General features: G+C 39.0%; 1 protein-coding gene across 1 annotated transcript in view; it reads right to left on the minus strand.

Moving 5' to 3' along the window:
* Positions 1 to 366: 366 nt before the first annotated feature.
* The window catches only part of LOC124253678 (elongation of very long chain fatty acids protein 4-like), a 46,209-nt gene continuing 25,830 nt past the window's right edge, over positions 367 to 20,745 (minus strand). The window contains exons 6-8 of the mRNA XM_046687492.1: positions 14,976 to 15,090; positions 12,037 to 12,164; positions 367 to 647 (exon numbers count right to left, since the gene is read on the minus strand). Of these exons, the coding sequence (XP_046543448.1) occupies positions 471 to 647; positions 12,037 to 12,164; positions 14,976 to 15,090 (420 nt within the window). The 3' untranslated portion in view covers positions 367 to 470. The remainder of the gene's footprint in view (positions 648 to 12,036; positions 12,165 to 14,975; positions 15,091 to 20,745) is intronic.

The following is a 20,745-nucleotide window of genomic DNA, read 5'->3' on the forward strand; positions in this document are numbered from 1 at the left end:
TCAACACAGATAGTGGTCGCAGTTGCAAAGGTTTGTTCGCAGTGCCACTCAGATTTTTGGGGAAATAATAAAGACAAATTCACAGATCTGAAACTTTAAAAAGAATATATGAAAGATCTCCTTCTACTTCTTTCAGAGTACCTCTACATCAATTGTGTTGCCAAGTTTAAACGGTTAGATAATTTAAGACGCGGAAGTGAGTAGTGATTGGTACGCTCAACTTCCCAGCGTAGGTACCTGACTGGATTAAAAGCCAGCCAAGGGAGGTAATAAAATCATCGCCCCAAGCCGTGGATGCATCCAGGGTATAGTGGAGAGTGATCGTAATAACTTATACCCTGGAGATTATCGAGGATGACGTATTTCAAACATACCACGGAATGTCTCTTAAAACAAATAGTACACAGATCCCTGAGAATGAAAATTGTCATGTCATACATGAAATGTTAAAACCCTAAGATAAACAGTCATCATAGCTTCTTCTTGGCCTCTCGTTGTCGCAGTGTGTATGCACGGTAGTAGAAGTTGCCGAACAGGAGAATGAGGGAGAGGGCGTACAGAAAGACAGCGATGTTGAAGCCACGGGGGAAGTCGCAGTCTGTTGTCAAGTTGTAGCCAGTGTGTACCAGAAAGGCAAAGAACTGGGTCTGAAACATAAAACAGTGTCTCTAAATGTTTGTAGATGGGATGACAGCAAATAATTCATTTGCATTTTTTCAAATACTTCTATTACATGCATAGGACGTACATTTTTTACTTCTTGGATTTTTTATTGGAAAATACCTGTCGACAGGTGAAAATCACCACAAAATAGAAGCAATACAGATTTTTTTCCTTCCCACACAACTATGCTGGTTTTAATAATGACAGTTTCTTATGTTTGAACACAAAAATCTTTTTTGTTTTTCCAAAATTGAAGCAGGGTTCTCAACAGTGGGTTGTTACTTAGAAAATACTTTTGGCCCAATATGCTCATAGGTGGGATAAAAAGATTCAGAAGTTGAGTGATTCTTTATCCATTTCAACAAAACTTACAGTCTGCATATCCATAAAGTGAGTAAAAAAACGTTAGCAACAATCCAGTGATATGACTTTGCAGGTTTAACCATATGCAAATTATTGCATCACAGTCGCATAACATTAAAAATGGACGCAAATGACATCCACTTCGCGTCCCCTTGAATGCAAAAGAGGATGGATGTTGGAATGACTGACACAAATAAAGATGAAGCTTGTTTGTTAGATTTAACTCGTACTTCTGCTGTGCGAAGAAATACAATCAGTTTTCAGGCACCTCCTGTTAAAATTTCTTAACTCCCCCAGGAAGCTATTTGGTTGACTCGGCATGTCAATACTAATTCCCTCCATGAGTCCGAACATGATGGTAAACCCCTGGCCAATAGGTAATGAAGTCTGGACCAGTCTAATCAGTGATTGATATTATGAGCATTGTCGCGTGTCTGTGCATATCTGACCGCCTCCGTGGTGTAGTGGTTAGAGCGTCCGCCCGGAGAGCGGAAGGTCGCGGGTTCGATCCCCGACCGCGTCATACCAAAAGACGTTAAAATATGGTACTTGTTGGTCCCTGCCTGGTGCTCGGCATTAATGGGTACAAGGACTGGTCGGCTCAGAGTCAGTATAATGTGTCTGAGTGGGGTATTCATGCTTCACTGCGGCATGGTATCTCAGTGGGCTAGCACTATAAAACCAGCTAAAGTCTCGGCTAGTACAAGCAGCCGCACATACACGTACACACTCATGCACGTCGTCATATGAGCGAAATATTCTCAAGTACGACGTCAAACCCAATTTCACTTCACCTCACCTCTGTGCATATCTGCGTCTGTGTGTGGTGCAGTGTGAGGGTGTGTGTGTGTTGTGTTGTTATGTGGTGTCTATTTGTGGAAGGTGGTTTGGTGTGGTGTGGTGTGGTGTCTATTTGTGGAAGGGGTGGGGCGGGGTGTGGCTTGGCATGGCATCTGTGTGTAGTGTGGTGTGGCGTGTGAGTGTGTTTCACCATACCAACTCTACCCACATGTGCTTTTTTCATCCTATTACTGCTGAGCACCAACAAAGTAACACAGTACCACCCATTGACAACATGTTACACAATCAGACATCGAACCACAGACCTACTCTCTGGGCAGACGCTTTATCCACTACATCACAGAAGCATCTCAGACTTACACACATGAACTACTAATGTTTCTCTCTCTGCCTTACATCATCGTACCAAACCATCAATGATGAATCCAGTCATAAAGCTTCTTCTGTCATATCCCAAAGTGGTTTCATTTTGTCATCCTACATCTCTCTACAACATCAGTCCTGCTCCATCTCAAGCCTCATCTACCCAATTAACAACCAAATCATCTGCAGCATCCTTTGAAACACTGCAGCATCAACTCCATCCTTGATGTACATCTGACAGCTGCAGCAGATCATAAAGACTTTCTGCCGATAATACACCAACTCTCATCCAGAAATCTACCATGTGTGACACACAAAGAAATATTTGGATAAAAATTGGTGCCAAATACATATCCTATCTCCTGGTTATCTCACAGACCCTCCACATGCTTCCTCCAATATATTCTGACATACTGCAAGCTATGTAAACCAGGAAGCTGGTTCTTCCAATGTTTCAGAAACTGTAACTAATGTCCAATATTCACAATCAAACCCGACATAATCACAACACCCTGTCATTTCAATTGCGATATTTTGTCTCAGTTGTTTTGCGCAATCTTTTTTTTTTCCCAAAAGATTAAATTTGTCCACAAATCAGGTCCCACCAGGATGCTAAGAGTCAAACTAGCTTTGCCCTGTGATCACCGACAAAAGAAAGTGTGTCTTAATTAAACCCGCGATAAAGTTCCGCTAAGCATGTCCGAGCCAGCAGGCAGTGTCGGTGTGCCGACATCAGACAGGTACAGACTGACAGATTCCGCTACATGAATCAGAAAGCGGGCTCAACTAAAGAAGTCAATTGTTTCAGCGCAGTGACCAAAGGCGACACCATCACTGATGTTCAAAGGCGGCGCCACCAAGGCGTCATTGAATGGTAAGATGAAATAACAGCGTTATGGTTAATGTCACAGAGTGTAGCCATATTCTTTGCTTCAGAGTGAGACAACACTTTTGATTGGTCATTTCATTACGGAGACACAAAGCAGTTTGATGTGCTTGATGACTCCTAATTAAACAATGATTGACAGGGTGGACATCGATACTGCCTGGCCACGCATCCTTCGGCTTTGATTCCCCATTGGACGGAACTTGGCTATTGATGTTTTATCATAAACACTTCAGCTGCCCCAGTAAAACACAGATAAAGTCAGATCAAGGCTTTTCCTCAGCTAACTAAAGCATTATCAATTGGAAATAATCTCAATGCAAATACATGAGCAGGTAGTTAGCATAGACAGAAGTGTACTGAATGTCTTAATGCCTCTAGTCAATAGCTGTCGATCAAACACAAAAAACAAGGCGCAACATTCAAAGTAGGCCATAAATTGGGTCAGTGATCACAAGTTTCAATTTCTAATAAACCATGCTGATACTAAAAGGAAATATTTGATTTAGACCCTTACACTGGGGATAAAATAAAAACTGATTCCAAATTGTCATAGTGAAGTTGATAGTTTCATTGAATTGGTGCCATTTGACGTCTGCTGAAATTTCCCAGCAGACGTTCACATACAATATATACACCTGAAAAAGGATTAGCACAACTTCCTACACAATTCTATAATAAACAACAAATTTTAATCCAGTTATTTTTGTTAATTTTCTGATTTAAAAACAACAACAATTGTACACAGCGTGACTCATACAGAAATAATGAAACCAAAGCTGACGATGTCTGATGACAAGTTTTGTAAGAGTCCAATTTTAATAGTCATGATTACTCTTTTTAAATCTCCATCTGCATCCTCCCGTCTCACATGAACCAGTTTCTACAACCTCCTGAAGGAATACCGTGTTTGTGTTTCAACTACTCAGCCATTACTAGCAGATTCTTGACATTTAACGTGAGATCACTGTCAGATCGTGATATTTCCCAAGACACTTGAGATTAGGGGATATATGTTTCTCAGAATGCATGTTCTGTGTTTAGCTAATGTCCTTATGAATATGCGACATCACCATGCTTAATGGCAAATGGTAAAGTCTGTGCAGTGATCATTAACCATTTTAAAAAATTATCAGAAAATGCTTGATTCTTATAGATCAATACTTACAAATTCCCCTAAAAACATCAAGTCAAGATTTGTAGCGTTTAATGAGTTTCATAAGTTTGTGCAGTAATCATGAATCATTTAATAAAAATGTATCTGGGAAGGCCTTATTAGTTAAATACTATAACCTTGATGTAGATTTAGTAGTAAAAGGTAGTGATCTTAGTAGTAGTAGGGGCGGTGGGGTCACGCCGAAGACCAGGGTTTAATTCATCACATGGGTACAATGTGTCAAGCCCATTTCTGGTGTCTCCCGCCGTGATATTGCTTGAAGTTTGCTGAAAGCAGCGTTAAATCATACTCACTTACTAGCAGTAGTAGTAGCAGTAGAAGTAGTAGTAGTAGTAGCAGTAGTAGTAGTAGTAGTAGTAGTAGTAGTAGTAGTAGCACTAGTAGTAGTAGTAGTAGTAGTAGCACTAGTAGTAGTGGTAGCACTAGTAGTAGCACTAGTAGTAGTAGTAGCACTAGTAGTAGTAGTAGTAGTAGCAGTAGTAGTAGCACTACTAGTAGTAGCTGAGCTGAGCTGAAATTGGGTTTTACGTCGTGCTTGAGAATATTTCGCTCATATGACAACGTGTATGCGTGTGTATGTGTATGTGCGACTGATTGTACTAGCCCAGACTTAAGCTGGTTTTATAGTGCTAGCCCACTGAGATACCATGCCGCAGTGAAGCATGAATACCCCACTCAGACACATTATACTGACTCCGTGCCGACCAGTCCTTGTTGTACCCATTAATGCCGAGCACCTGGCAGGGACCAACAAGTACCATATTTTAACGTCTTTTGGTAGACGCGGTCGGGGAACTCAGAAGTAGCAGTAGCAGTAGCACTAGTATTAGTAGCAGTAGTAGTAGTAGCACTAGTAGTAGCAGTAGCAGCACTAGTAGTAGCAGTAGTAGTAGTAGCACTAGTATCAGTAGCAGTAGTAGTAGTAGCAGCAGTAGTAGTAGTAGCAGTAGTAGTAGTAGTAGTAGTAGCTAGTAGCAGTAGTAGTAGTAGCAGTAGTAGCAGTAGTAGTAGCAGTAGTAGTAGCAGTAGCAGTAGTAGCAGTAGCAGTAGTAGTAGTAGTAGTAGTAGCACTAGTAGCAGTAGCAGTAGTAGCAGTAGTAGTAGTAGTAGTAGTAGCAGTAGTAGTAGCAGCAGTAGTAGTAGCAGTAGTAGTAGTAGCAGCAGTAGCAGCAGTAGTAGTAGCAGTAGTAGTAGTAGTAGTAGCAGCAGCAGCAGTAGCAGTGGTAGCAGTAGTAGTAGCAGCAGTAGCAGTAGTAGTAGTAGTAGTAGCAGTAGTAGCAGTAGTAGTAGCAGCAGTAGTAGTAGTAGTAGTAGCACTAGTAGCAGTAGTAGCAGTAGTAGTAGTAGTAGTAGTAGCAGTAGTAGTAGTAGTAGTAGTAGCAGTAGCAGTAGTAGCAGTAGTAGTAGTAGTAGTAGTAGTAGTAGTAGTAGCAGTAGTAGTAGCAGTAGTAGTAGTAGTAGTAGCATCAGCATCAGCACAAGTAGCAGTATGCATTCCACACAGACAATAACCCGTAGATGAGTGGTTGCAATGTTTCTTTCAATCAATCATCATCTCATTAAACTATCACAACGCTGTTCATGTACAACATAACTTGATATCAATACTCAATATAATTATCTCCAAATCCACCACATTGAAAACCGCGGACAATATGGACAAGATCTGGTTCCAACAGAAACTGAGAACAGGTGCATCAGCAAATCAGATTACTCAAATTACCCATGCATTTCATTTGATAATGAAAGTAATTGATTATTGTTACTTGAACAGAAGAATCTAAAGCCACATCAAACCTCAAATGACATTAATTGCTATGCTAAATCACAAATTATTAATCACCCTTTTAATACAGCAAAAAGGATAATAAATAATATCGTCAAATGCTAAATCTAATTTATTTGACAGAAAACTGTGCAGTAATTCGTTTCGAAATTCTAACGAGATATTTTGTCTTTTTCTGTCGTTTTATGTTTTAGTAATTCACAGATTCCAATATGAAATCACAACATTTGAAAAGTGACATTAAACTGACATTGCATGTGGCATACTGACAACTTCAATTCATCACCAACGACCGAAAATGTGGCTTCGTCTAACCATAGGACCGCTGTAGAGCTTCATGATGTGAATCGTGTCGGTAGATGACTTAAAGAAACTTGAGAAGGTTTCTCACAAGGTGATAACATATTACAAGAGACACATCAAAGTCATTTTTTACTGAATATTCTGTCAAATATTAACACGGGCAAAAAACACACATCAATACATTTTTATAATGTCATATTTCCACTGTTGTGAGAGCATTCATCCACATGAAGCTTCTTGTTGATTACAGAAAAAACAGCTGTTGACAATGAAGAAAGTTCAAAGATCCACAACTCTTTCTTTTAAAACCATACTTCCAAGTACACGCATAAAGCCTTGTGGCATTAAAGCTAGTTTTTATAACTTCATCAAAAGGAAAGACAAAGGTCGTTGTTTTTTTCTTAAACACTGAACATCTTCAAAAAGATTAAGCATCAGGTGAAATGAATATTTGCCACAGATTCTGTATCGATGGTCAAACATATTTTTGTAAACTAACACCTACAAGACTCAGAAATGTGAGTCAAGTACCACAAAATGTACATAACGGATGCACAAAATATACATATTACATGAAAATTGTCTTTGTAACAAATTATTGACTAGAAATATCAAAATACACAATGCAATTCAGAAAGTAGTTAAATGTAACATATGTTATATTTGGGATTATACTTTCTCAGTAAAGTACAGATTCTAGTACTAATGTTGGGTTGAGTCCCATCTGGGACTCGAACCCACACCCTCTGAGTCAGGCACCTAATTGTCAGCACACAAAGTCAGCCGCCTAACCCACTCAGCTTCCACAAATGTCGGACAACTGGTAGTCTAGACCATGGACTTTATGTGAGGTGAGGTGAAATTGGGTTTAATGTCGTGCTTGAGAATATTTCGCTCATATGACGACGTGCATGCGTGTGTATGTGTATGTGCAGCTGCTTGTACTAGCCCAGACTTAAGCTGGTGTTATAGTGCTAGCAAACTGAGATACCATACCACAGTGAAGCATCAATACCCCACTCAGACACATTATACTGACTCCGAGCCGACCAGTGCTTGTTGTACCCATTAATGCCGAGAGCCAGGCAGGGACCAACAAGTACCATATTTTAACGTCTTTTGGTATGACGCGGTCAGGGGTCGAACCCGCGACCTTCCACTCTCCAGGCAGACGCTCTAACCACTACACCACGGAGGCGGTCCGGACTTTATGTACCCCTCTGATAAGTGTAAATTGGCACGGCCGAAAGTGATGAAAATTCACAAGGCCATTTAGAAAGCAAAAACAAAAGTACCAGAATCCGTACTTTACTGAGAAAGTGTTATCCCAAATATAACATGTGTTAGAAATATAGACTTCATGAAATCAAAGTAAATATCAATTACACTTAACAATTCCAGAACTTTACAAGACCAACATAAATCGTGTAAGAACACTTGAAATTAGTCATTAGAGGTCCTCTGAACCCAAGGTTATTTTTTAGGTCAAGACAAAGCCTGTGATATTATTTCATCTTTACAACCTTGCACGCAAATTCTGAAAATAAACTTTACTCTAAATTGTCCCTAATGATTCCTACTGGCTTTGTCCAAGCCAACAGTAGCTTCTGAAATGAATCACTCTGTACCTGATAATTATGTCTCGACAATTTTGACGTTAGAACAACCTGAAGAGAAAACCAAGGTGATTGATATATGTGGTTAGTTACGAGCTCAGCAAGGGAGCTTTTTCTGGTCAGGGCAACACAACAGATTTGTCTGCTTGATTAAATCTTAATATACCCGCCACAAAGTGATCTTAATGACTCGAGTCTGCTCAGACACATAATTACTGCCCATTGTTAGGAGAACGAAAAGTTCTTCAAAACCCCACAATAAACAGACAAAGAAATCCACCATGAGTATAACAATAAGAATATTTAAAGAAACCGGTTTAATTAAGTTGCAGTGAAACCTACTTGGTTGAGAGAGTTCAATTTTCTCACTTTTGTTGTGGATGAGCTTTGAAGAAGCACAATATCGTAACTGGAATTTCAAAGTGTTGAAACTGGGGTTTACAGGTTGCAAGAATTCTATGCATTTGGTATTCTAGTCATATTTTTAATGAGTCATTTAAGTGGCTGGTTCTACTGGTTAAGCGGATATGGTTGCCCTTTTCATAAAAACCTGGTGTCACTGATTTTCAGTGAGGTACTCATGTAACCATCGCCATTATTTTACCCTTAACCTCCAATGTAACATGTTTTATTTGGGAGTACACTTTCCTTGTTACATTTGATCACTTTCTAAATGTCATTGTCTATTAACTTTATCGCCCAGTTGAATTTATTCTGGCATAAAAACAGACTGATCATTCTCTTGTGTTGACATTTTCTGTATATATATATATACTCTTCAAAAAAAGAAACTTGACATAGGACAAATTTGAATTTTAGGAAAATATTTGACACAAACCAATCCATGCTGAATCCCAGCATGTGGGGGAACGGTTGCCGACGACAAAACATTTGAAAAAAGAAACATGTAACAAAAACGTAATGTTACACTCACGTCTATAGTGAATCGCTAAAACACACCTTACATGAAATGCAGGAGCATCATGAAATTGTGTATCTCCCTGAGCTGAAGCCTATGACTTTAAAAAGCCACATCAATGATACCCCACATACATTCCTTTCAGCCACTATAGACAAGAGAATGAAAAGACTGACAGAAGCTCAACGACACAACGCCATCGGCCGTTTACAAGGACGGACGTCGCAGCATGATGTGGCAAGGCACTTCAGCGTGTCCAGACAGACCATCTCAAACCTATGGACCCCGATACCAAAATACTGGGGGTGTTAATGACAGACCCAGGTCAGGTCGACCTGGAGTTACCACCGCCGCCCAGGATCGCTACATCCGATTGAGCCATTTTCGTTCAAACACCACGGTAGCATCATCCACAACAATCCAAATCCCTGGACTGCGCCGAATCTCCGACCAGACAAGGTGCAATTGGCTATGGAAAGCCAGACTTTTTGACAGAAGACCAGTTCAACGTCACGTCATTCCCTACATAAACGTCAACGGTTGATCTTTGGAGCATGACAATGCTCGACCTCACGCTGCACGTGTTTGACAGGTCTTCCTCAGGCAATGTTCAGTTGTTACCTTGGCCTTCTCGATCACCTGATTTGTCCCCCATTGAACATCTATGGGATACTCTTGATCATACATTTGTAAAGTGATGATTTTACTGTAACTGAGCAATGATGTCAAGTTTGAATCAGTTACATGCACTCAGTAAGTAAACTCCAAAACACCATGTCGAGTTTCTTTTTTTTAAGAGTATATATTGAAAGATCATGTTCATATCAGTGATACTCACAAGTTATTCACATTGGAGACTGACAGTTTTCTTCATCGGTTCCCAATTGCGCAGATCGATGCTCATGCTGTTGATCACTGGATTGTCTGGTCCAGACTCAATTATTTACAGACCGCCGCCATATAGCTGGAATATTGCTGAGTGCGGCGTAAAACTAAACTCACTCACTGACAGTTTTCTGTTGGGTACCATATTGTCTTTAGTATAGTGTTGATGTATGTTCTTGAATGTTCATGCATTTTATCAGTGTACATAAATCTCTCAAATGAAATGAAACAACCAACACACCATACAAACATAAGTTGATACTGGATAAATGTGCTTTGTACACACTACTAGTCTTTTCTTAAAAATTCATACATTGTATGCAAAAGATTCAAAATTAATTGAGCAACAGTGATTTGTAAATTGCAGTTTATGGTTTCATTCTGATAATATTATATTCCTCATCTATGACATTCTATATGTTCCTGAGCATCAATGTGCATGTGCAGTCTCATGACATCAGTAAACTTCCTGGACGACAAGCAAAGTGTGCTTAAGGTCACCAGAGTTCATGTTTTTGACTCCCAAACATGAGTAAATGTGAGTGTGTGAGTGGGTTTAGTTTTATGTCAAACTCAGCAATATTCCAGCTATATAGGACCCCAGGTGCTCGTAACGCTAAAAACTGCCATCAAGGTATATATTGTCACTGACGGGGTCTTAGTACTATATAAAAGGAAAGGGATGTAACGAGGTCAGCACACCAGGTTCGTTTCAGGCGAATTCAACAATACTCACTGTATTTATCCCATTTAAAGTATGCACACATTACAAGCCAATAGATTTACCTACATAATGAGACATATAGCACAACAGATGCAGTACTTTGGGAGCTTGGGTCTTCGGAAGCTCGAAAAATCGTGATTTCTCGATTCCGGGCCAAAATCCCTGCTCAGAATTTGTAGCGGTAACTCATCCATTTTCTGGTTTATTTCACAGTATACACAAACGACATGCACCAAAACATGTTGAACTGATGGCGCCTGTCATCGCGCTAGTCGCCATTCTTTCGGAGACACTTACATCTCACTGTCATAATGAGTTTACGTACATTTATTCATCGCAAACAGAATTGTGTCGTGTCCGTTCGCCATTGACGACCTTGCCTTAACCTGCCCCGCACTGAAAAGAGCAAGGGAGCTTATTGGCTAAAAATTTCCTTTTATATAGTACTAAGACCCCGTCAGTGACAGTATATGCCTTGATGGCAGTTTTTAGCGTTACAAGCCCCTGTGTATGGCAGCAGTCTGTAAGTAACCAAGTCCCTGTTCCTCAAAGCGATCATAGCGCTACGACTGTCATAAGTCTATGTATAAGTCTCAGAGTTACGATCACCTTAGCGCTACGATCGGTTTGTGGAATGTGGCCCAAGTCTGGACCAGACAATCCAGTGATCAACAGCATGAGCATCAATCTACGCAATTGTGATATGATGACATGTGTCAACCAAGTCAGCGAGCCTGACCACCCGATCCCGTTAGTCGCCTCTTACGACAAGCATGGGTTACTGAAGATCAGTTCTAACCCGGATCGTCACGGGTCACATGAATGAGTAAGTTATTCCAGACATATCAAATAAAGTCAGTATACTATGAGAGGAAAGCATAAAGTAATGCAAGTTCAGACATAAACTGTTTAGGTGAAACCCATGATCACCCATGGTGCAGACAAACCAAGAAACATAATGTGGGCAAACCAGGAATCAAACCCAGACCATAGGTGTCTGGCATGCCCAAGGGACATAACTGTGTACCTTACTTTCATGTATTAGATTGGCAAACTCTGTGTCATACAGTGGAAATGGCAAGAAATGTAAAAGGATTGCAATGTTTCTTCTTCTTCTTTCTTTGTTCTTTAGACCGCCTCCGTGGTGTAGTGGTTAGAGCATCCGCCCGGAGAGCGGAAGTGGCGGGTTTGATCCCCGTCCGCATCATTCCAAAAGATTTTAAAATATGGTACTTGTTGGTCCCTGCCTGGCGCTCGGCATTAATGGGTACAACAAGGACTGGTCGGCTCGGAGTCAGTATAATGTGTCTGAGTGGGGTATTCATGTTTCACTGCGGCATGGTATCTCAGTGGGCTAGCACTATAAAACCAGCTTAAGTCTGGGCTAGTACAAGCAGCCGCACATACACACACACACGCATGCACGTCGTCATATGAGCGAAATATTCTCAAGCACGACGTAAAACCCAATTTCACCTCACCTCACCTATGAATAAATGAGTCTGGACAAGATAATCTGGTTTTAATGAGACAGACGAGTCAGGACTTACCAGCTGAAGGCGAGTGAGGTATTTCTTCCACCATAGGTACTTCTGCATGTGTGGGCCCAGGCAAGACAGCGCGTAGTACAGGTACATGACGATATGTACGCCCGAGTTGAGCATCGCTACAAAGAAGGCTGCAAGCAAAAGGACATCAAGTTCAATCGCCAAAAGGATCATTTTCTCACTTTCGGTACAATGTAGTTTATTACTCTTCTTTCAGTCTAGAATCGAAACTTTAATTCAAAATTCTCTTTTCATCAAATTAATTTTTATTAGTTTTATTTCAGTCAGAATCGAAAGATCAATTCAGAATTCATTTCTTTTCATCAAATTAATTTGTTTTTCTCCTTAAAAAAATTATTAATCAAAGGGAGATAACTGCTATTTAGTTTTAAGTCACAGTGCATGAAAAAGCAATGTAGCAGTGAACTGCCTTCACTGACATTAAGAGGTCTAGAATAAGGTGAGTGTTGACATTATGTATCCCTTTAGTACTGACACCTACTAAATATTTGAATTACCATTATTTTTTTTAACTTTGAATTACCTTTTATGTTTTATATGGGAAGTTTTATGTTGCTAATCATTTAGTCAAAATTGTAAACATGGGCTAGCTGCATTACAGGTTATCTCTTAATTATAAGACAGGTTATTTCTTAATTATAAGGCAGGTTATTTCTTAATTATGAGACACGTTATTTCTTAATTATAAGACAGGTTATCTCTTAATTATGAGACACATTATTTCTTAATTATAAGACAGGTTATCTCTTAATTATAAGACAGGTTATTTCTTAATTATAAGACAGGTTATCTCTTAATTATAAGGCAGGTTATTTCTTAATTATGAGACACGTTATTTCTTAATTATAAGACAGGTTATCTCTTAATTATGAGACACGTTATTTCTTAATTATAAGACGGGTTATCTCTTAATTATAAGACAGGTTATTTCTTAATTATGAGACAGGTTATTTCTTAATTATAAGGCAGGTTATTTCTTAATTATGAGACACGTTATTTCTTAATTATAAGACAGGTTATCTCTTAATTATGAGACACGTTATTTCTTAATTATAAGACGGGTTATCTCTTAATTATGAGACACGTTATTTCTTAATTATAAGACAGGTTATTTCTTAATTATAAGGCAGGTTATTTCTTAATTATGAGACACGTTATTTCTTAATTATAAGACAGGTTATCTCTTAATTATGAGACACGTTATTTCTTAATTATAAGACGGGTTATCTCTTAATTATAAGACAGGTTATTTCTTAATTATAAGACAGGTTATTTCTTAATTATAAGACAGGTTATTAACAAGTGATCATAAGAGCCTGTGTCCTCTCACATTGGTTGCTTCTCACGAATTGATGTTAATCTCAATTTCCAAAATATCAGACTGACTGATTGTCTGAGTTTGGTTTTACGCCGCTTTTAGCAATATTCCAGCAACATCACGGCGGGGGACACCAGAAATGGGCTTCACACATTGTACCCATGTGGGGATTCGAACCCGGGTCTTCGGCGTGACGAGCCAACGCTTTAACCACTAGGCTACCCCACCGCCCCTCAAAATATCAGAAGTGTCCTTGAAATGGTGTCAATGACCACTGACCTAGAAAACTATCATTTTGAAGGAATGTGCAGTAATACTGGGGAATCATAACTATGTTATCAAATCAATAAATTTATGTAAAACCTGAGGCAAATGTTTTTCAAGTATCGTACATTGCTGTAGATAAGCCAAATTTATCCTTATATTAAAAATAAAACAAACACAGATTTCCACTTTATGGGTCAGTAAAATCTTTTTTAGATACTATTCTCACCAAACATACTTTTGACTGACGCTCGTCTTGTGGTCTGAGTTGGCCGCTATTAGGACCCCAATCGCAGGGGGTCGGCTTATGTACGAAACATACTATTTTGACACTGATTTTAAGGGTCAAGTTAGGGGGTCGGCTTATGTATGGTAATATACAGTATTTTCTTTTTCATGAAAAACATAAAAAACGTTAAGGTATTGCACCTCCCACACCACATAAACACCCACACATCAACCCCCACAACCACTCCCACACAACCCCGCCCTAGACTAATGCTTAGTCTCTGAATATATACCACCCATCAAAAGTTTAGACTCACCTAAAGCATTCACTATGTATATGTTATCTATATATATATGGTAACATCGAAGATGAATTTGTCCCCTAACTTGGGGGAACCAACTGCAACATTTATGCTGATGAACTGCACGAGGATCATGCATCAAATTGCTGAAAAGCATGTGCAAATATCGCGCATGTGAACAGCTGCGTTTTGGTGTGAAGTTTTGTAAAGAATTCGCCATTTTTCACTGAGTTTTGTCATTTAATGCTCTCATGACAATAATCTTTTTCAACGTTACGAATTCGTTTTACAATACATTCATGTGTAAACACACCTTCAAACAATATTGAATATTTTGCAAAATCTAGTTTAGAACAATTGACTGAAGTAGGTGGCTACATTTACTGACTGACTGAGTTTGGTTTTACGCCGCTTTTAGCAATATTCCAGCAACATCACGGCGAGGGACACCAGAAATGTGGGGATTTGAACCCGGGTCTTCGGCGTGACGAGCCAACGCTTTAACCCCTAGGCTAGCCCACCACCCGGCTACATTTACACTAGTGAGTCTAAACTTTTGATGTGTAGTATACATAATTTACATAGTGACAACTGATTCCATTTAAAATGAAAAGGAACCGCAGTGAGATGAGAGATTCAGAACCTGGGGGGAATCCAGACTTGCTTCTTTCAGATTTAGCACTGCAGAAAGGGCTGGGTGGAGGGGAAAATAATGTGGTTCAGGGACTCGGAGACAGAGTAAACCTCAACCACGTTGAACGGTCAGTTCCAAAATGGACATGATTCCCGTGATATCAGTCACTACTCACACTGTCCGCCGGCGATGTACTTGACCCCCAGCCACCAGTTGGCGATCATGGAACAGTGATGGTAGACGTGGAGAAAGGTCACCTGATCATTCTTCTTTCGTAAGATGAAGAATACCTTCAACACAAAATGTCAAGAACGTTATCATTAATCTGCCTGTAGACAAAACCGAAGGACGGAACATATCGTCCAGACATTGGCGTCCCCATGGGCACCAAATGTGCACACTACCTTGTTGATCTGTTTTTTTTGCATACGAGACAGAATTACTGATAAGACCGGTAAAATGAAACCAAGGGAATTCCGACAAGAAATTTAAGTCAAGCTTCAGGTATATATGGATGAGCTGATATTTGGGACCAATGAAACCGCCTTACAGGGTTAATAATTTTATATATGCAAAAGGATTCAGAGGGACAAAAAAATCAACATGACTGTTGTCATGAGAAGAGAGATGATTTCTTTCAGCCAGTTTAACATCAGCAGTACGGCAGAAGCCTCAGTCTTTTGTCTCCACATTTCACAGCTCTTGCGATACAATCTAGTATATTCTTGCTATATTTACATAGAGCGTCACAACTCTCTTGCTTGTCAGGATTACAATATTCATGGCTTTCCAAACAAGTTGTGGTAAACTTGTGGGGGACATTTCCAAAGTAGACACATCTGTGACAAAATAACTCACACAGTTCACTATTGTTTTTTAGCTTATCACATTGTGAGTGAGTGAGTGAGTGAGTGAGTATGGTTTTATGCCACTTTTAGCAATATTTTAGCAATATTCCAGCAATATCACAGCGGGGGACAACAGAAATGGGCCTCGCACATTGTCAGTGTTTGCCCTGGGCATACAAATGTAGGAGTCATCAGGACTCCCTGGTGTCATGACTCCCTGGTGTCATGAGAGGGAGTCATGGACATGGTTTTTTGGAGTCAACTTCAGTTTGGAACTTTCATCAAGACATCAACTGTGATTGTTTAATAACCACAAAAAACAAGGTGAGGCAAGTCAGATATTTAATCAGCATTGAGCAGTTAACTGGCAAACATTTAGTTTTAGAAGTTTGGATTAACTGAACAAATGGCCCAGTAGCATTGCGTCAACAATGACGCAAGCTTCTGAATTCACTGCATATTTGAGAAGATTTGTGGGTCAAATTTTCTGCGTCATGGCAAACACTGCATTGTACCCATGTGGGGAATCGAACCTGGTCTTAAGCGTGATGAGCGTTCGCTTTAACCATTAGGCTACCTCACCACCCCTGATCACATTGTGGTTAAAGCGTTCGCTTGTCACGCCGAAGACCCGGGTTCGATTCTCCACATGGGCACAATGTGTGAAGCCCATTTCTGGTGTCCACCGCTGTGATATTGCTGGAATATTGCTAAAAGTGGCGTAAAACCCAACTCACTCACTCACTCGCTCATCACATTGTGATAGTGTTTAACACATGCTTATGAATATGATCATACGCAGAATCATTAGAGCTGGCAAAAAAAAATCAATATTCAGATATATTGTTGATGGGAAATATCATTAATAATTATCGATATGAAAATAATGTACATAAACCATTGCAATGAAAAAACATTTTAATTTACTCAGACAACACACGAAGATAGGTCTTTATTCATGGTCTACTTCCAAATTAAGCTCGGACATTGTTTTGTTGGTAATTCCAGCCTAAATATGTCACTACTCACTACAGTCCGTTTGAGTCAGAAACGGACCGATGAATTGGAAATTTTATCATTGTTCACTATTTGTTACGAGGGAGGAGTGCAGAGAAAGGGACAGCCAGGTGTGCGAGAAAGGATGGAGACGGCACAGCACAGGCTAATGAATCAATAACTTGGTGGGCACTTGTGCACGTGCTTCTCGCACACCTGGTTGTCCCTTTCTCTGCACTCCTCCCCTCATAACAATTAGTGAACTGTGTCAAACTTTTAATGATAGTTTCTTAAAGAACTTTTTGGTGGAGTCCGGAAAACTTTCAAATATAAGAAAGCTGTTGGGTATTAGTAAATGATAAACATGTGTACTATTTATATTTATGTGGCAATTTTGTACAATGATAAAATTTCCAATTCATCGGTCCGTTTCTGACTCAAACGGACTGTAGTGATGTCAAATATGATTTTTTTTCAGATTTTTAGATACTCTGGGATTTACCTGGGGTCTTCTTGTATTTGAGGGACCCTGGGACTCATACTCTTAATTTTCAGGGGTCCTGGACAACAAAATGGGGTCCCAGACACTTAAATATTATTTAATACCGTTACTGTATTGTGTACCATGATCATCACATTGTTACAGTAATTAAATTGCAAATAATACCATAACCCAGCTAGTAGCAAGCTCAGTGATAACTTATGGTTACTTGATTGGAATTTTTACAAAAAGTATTTGGACTTTTTCTGCGTCCCTGTGGATGCGCTAATAAATTTTGTTGCATCCATTGTCAATTTTTATGCGTATAGGACGCAGGAATTCGCATCCTGTAAATCCCTGGATACTCAAAATTACTTCTCCAATATATATCGCCAATAGATCAATATTCAGCAAATGATTATCAATCTCAGTGATCTATATGGAGCAGGTGATAACAACTGGTGCACTTGTCCCCAATCCCTTTGTATTTTAATACAATAAAATATGTTTTAAAAAAAAACACTGGATGATCTGGTCCTTACTGAATTATCTACGGACTGTCGTCATAAAGGTAGAATATTGTGTAGTGAGGCATTTATGGGTGGGTATTGCAGAGAATTTTCATATTGCGATATATTGCGATGCGAAAGCATGTATTTCGATATGTATTGCAATATATTGCATGAAGTATTTTTAAACAAAAACTACCTATAATCAAGTTACTTCTTGATTTATAGAGCAAAAACAGTACAAAACCACTAGGCTTGATTAAGCTTTAATAACAACTTTTAATCATGATAAAATAAAAATGTGAATAATATTTGGCACAAATGAAACAAGGACATATTCGAACATTTCCGAGTGGTACGAAGTTTTCCAAATGCAACTCAAAATACCGGTTTTCGATCAGCGTATCGCAATACGTATCGTGTTCATGTTTGAACCGGTACATACCGGTAAACCGGTTATATTGCGCAGCCCTAGAGGCATTAGAAAACACAAATACAAACAACAAGTTATTGCCGTTATTACAAATAGAACATTGTCTCAGTGTTGCACAAGTCATCAGTCTCGTGTTAACACCAAGCAGTGTCTATATCACAGCAGCCAAACCTGCAGGGCTTCATTGTCAGTATTTGGTACTGATTCCCTGAAGACTAACCAAACCCAATTAGGTGTCTGGCAAACCAGACACAGTTCTAAGGCTTCATTGTCTGAGGCAATATAATATTTCCCCGACACCTTTTCACAACGTAATCTAAACACCTCAGATGTCAGTAGGTCTCTACCCACCAAAGACTTACTGTAATGTCTGTTTTTATTGTTTAACGTCAAACTCGGAAATATTCCTGCTACAAGAAGGCGGTCTGTAAATAATTAAATTTGGAGCAATGATCCAAGAGAACGGTGTACCAAGACACACATTCAGGCAAGTCACACAGCTGACGACCCATTCCATACGGTAATCTCGTAAGAGTTGCTGGGAACCTATTTTGATCCTAACTCTCTTTGGCAGGAAGGAACTTACTCCAGGGACTTATTCGAGACAACAGTAAATGACCAAAGGGATGTTATAATACAAAACAAATAAACATACAGGAAAACATATAAGATGCGAGGTGGAAAAACTTATATTTTAAGATCAAATAATGACCTTGACCTTATGATCGAGAAAACTCTCCTGTGAGAATCGCCATAACAAAATTTCTGTGTATTATAATAGTATGCCAAAATACATGGTAGACATTACCAGCTAATCAGAAACAGTTAATTTATTGAAATGTTTGTATTGAATATGTATTCATTTATTTCAGTGACCCTGATACTTTTTGGTAGGTAGGTAGGTAGGTAGTTAGGTAGGTAGGTGTAGGTAGGTAGGTAGGTGTAGGTAGATAGGTAGGTAGGTAGGTTGGTAGGTAGGTAGGTAGGTAGGTAGGTAGGTAGGTAGGTGTAGGTAGATAGGTAGGTAGGTTGGTAGGTAGGTAGGTAGGTAGGTGTAGGTAGGTGGGTAGGTAGGTAGGTAGGTAGGTAGGTAGGTAGGTAGGTAGGTAGGTAGGTAGGTAGGTAGGTAGGTAGGTAGGTAGGTAGGTAGGTAGGTAGGTAGGTAGGTAGGTATGAGTCATTCTCAAAATTCGTGCATATTTATGTCATGTACCAGACAAACTTAAGTCAAAATATAAAAGATTTTTACGGTAACTAATTTATTTCAGTTTATTCTACACTTTACAGTAACAAAATTGGGGAAAAAACATTTTTATATTTATTTTGAACCCCCAAACCACCCAATATTACTCAATTTTCATGTGTCACAACTCCAGCGTCCGATGTGCAATTCGATTTTTTTGTCTTTTACATGTTTTCCAAAGGAAGTTTTTTAACATATCATAATTAATGATGTTACAGCTACATGCTTGGCGTGGTTTGGCCTTTTTTGTATGGAAAATCATTTTGTAAAAAAAAGGTCAAACTTTGTCACAAGGTTTGATGTCACTACCGTAACATCATCCAAAATATTGCAATAATGACTACTCCCTGTACTATCTTCTAATTCTACTTCATGTTTGCAAGCGATGGCAGTGAGGAAACATGACAGTCAAACACTGACACACAAAAAACACATTTTTCTGAATTTTATCGTTAAAAACGTGTGCACAAAATGATATCTGAGATTTTTGTATGTCCTAACCATTACGGTGGTTACCGCTGAAACCAATTAATTTTGTGAAGCCAAACAATGCCCAGTACCTTAGACAGTAGGGGAAATTATTTGAAACCATGTGCTCAGTAAACTTTGGGGACCAGTTATTGTTTTAAAACTGATATTATTAGTGCTGTCACTACCGTTACGCTCACTGCCATTATCATAGGTTTTGTTACGGTAAGGACAGATTTTGTGACGGCAGTGACATTTTTCTAGTTTAATGTTGTTTGTATCTAAATTTTCAGTTTAAAGATTTCAAATGTTTTGGAATCTTATTTAACATAAAAAATTTGTATCAAATGAATAAGATCAATAAGCATATAAGTATGATTTTTTTGTTACGGTAAGGACAGGGAAGTGTAACGGCTGTGACAAAGAAGAAAATGGCTGTGATAGGGCCGTTACAGTAGTGATATTACATACTGTCACAATGTCACTGCCGTAACATGCTGTCTTTACCTGTTTTTTACATGACAGGGACATCCATAAGTAAATCTTTTGCCTATTACATATTCTTTAAACATTCTTAAATATCTGATTAACAAATTTCATCAAATTATCTTTTAAAGTAAACTTTTAAAACTGGCTATTATTAAAAATGTCACTACCGTACATTGTGTCACTACCGTAGCAATTAATTCCAATATCAATATATTATATATAACAATATCATTTTCCTTATTTAATTAAAATTGATTTATCTGTTTATGTCTGGAATTTGTAGTGCAACTATGTTTGGTAGTAGAGCTTCAAGTAAGCATAGAGCGGAAGGTCACGGGTTCGATCCCCGACCACGTCATACCAAAAGACGTTCAAATATGGTACTTGTTGGTCCCTGTCTGGCGTTCGGCATTAATGGGTACAACAAGGACTGGTTGACTCTGAGTCAGTATAATGTGTCTGAGTGGGGTATTCATGC

This window comes from Haliotis rubra, unplaced genomic scaffold (genome assembly GCF_003918875.1).
Source record: "Haliotis rubra isolate DU_JTF1 unplaced genomic scaffold, ASM391887v1 Scf55, whole genome shotgun sequence".
NCBI classification, from domain to species: Eukaryota; Metazoa; Mollusca; class Gastropoda; order Lepetellida; family Haliotidae; genus Haliotis; species Haliotis rubra.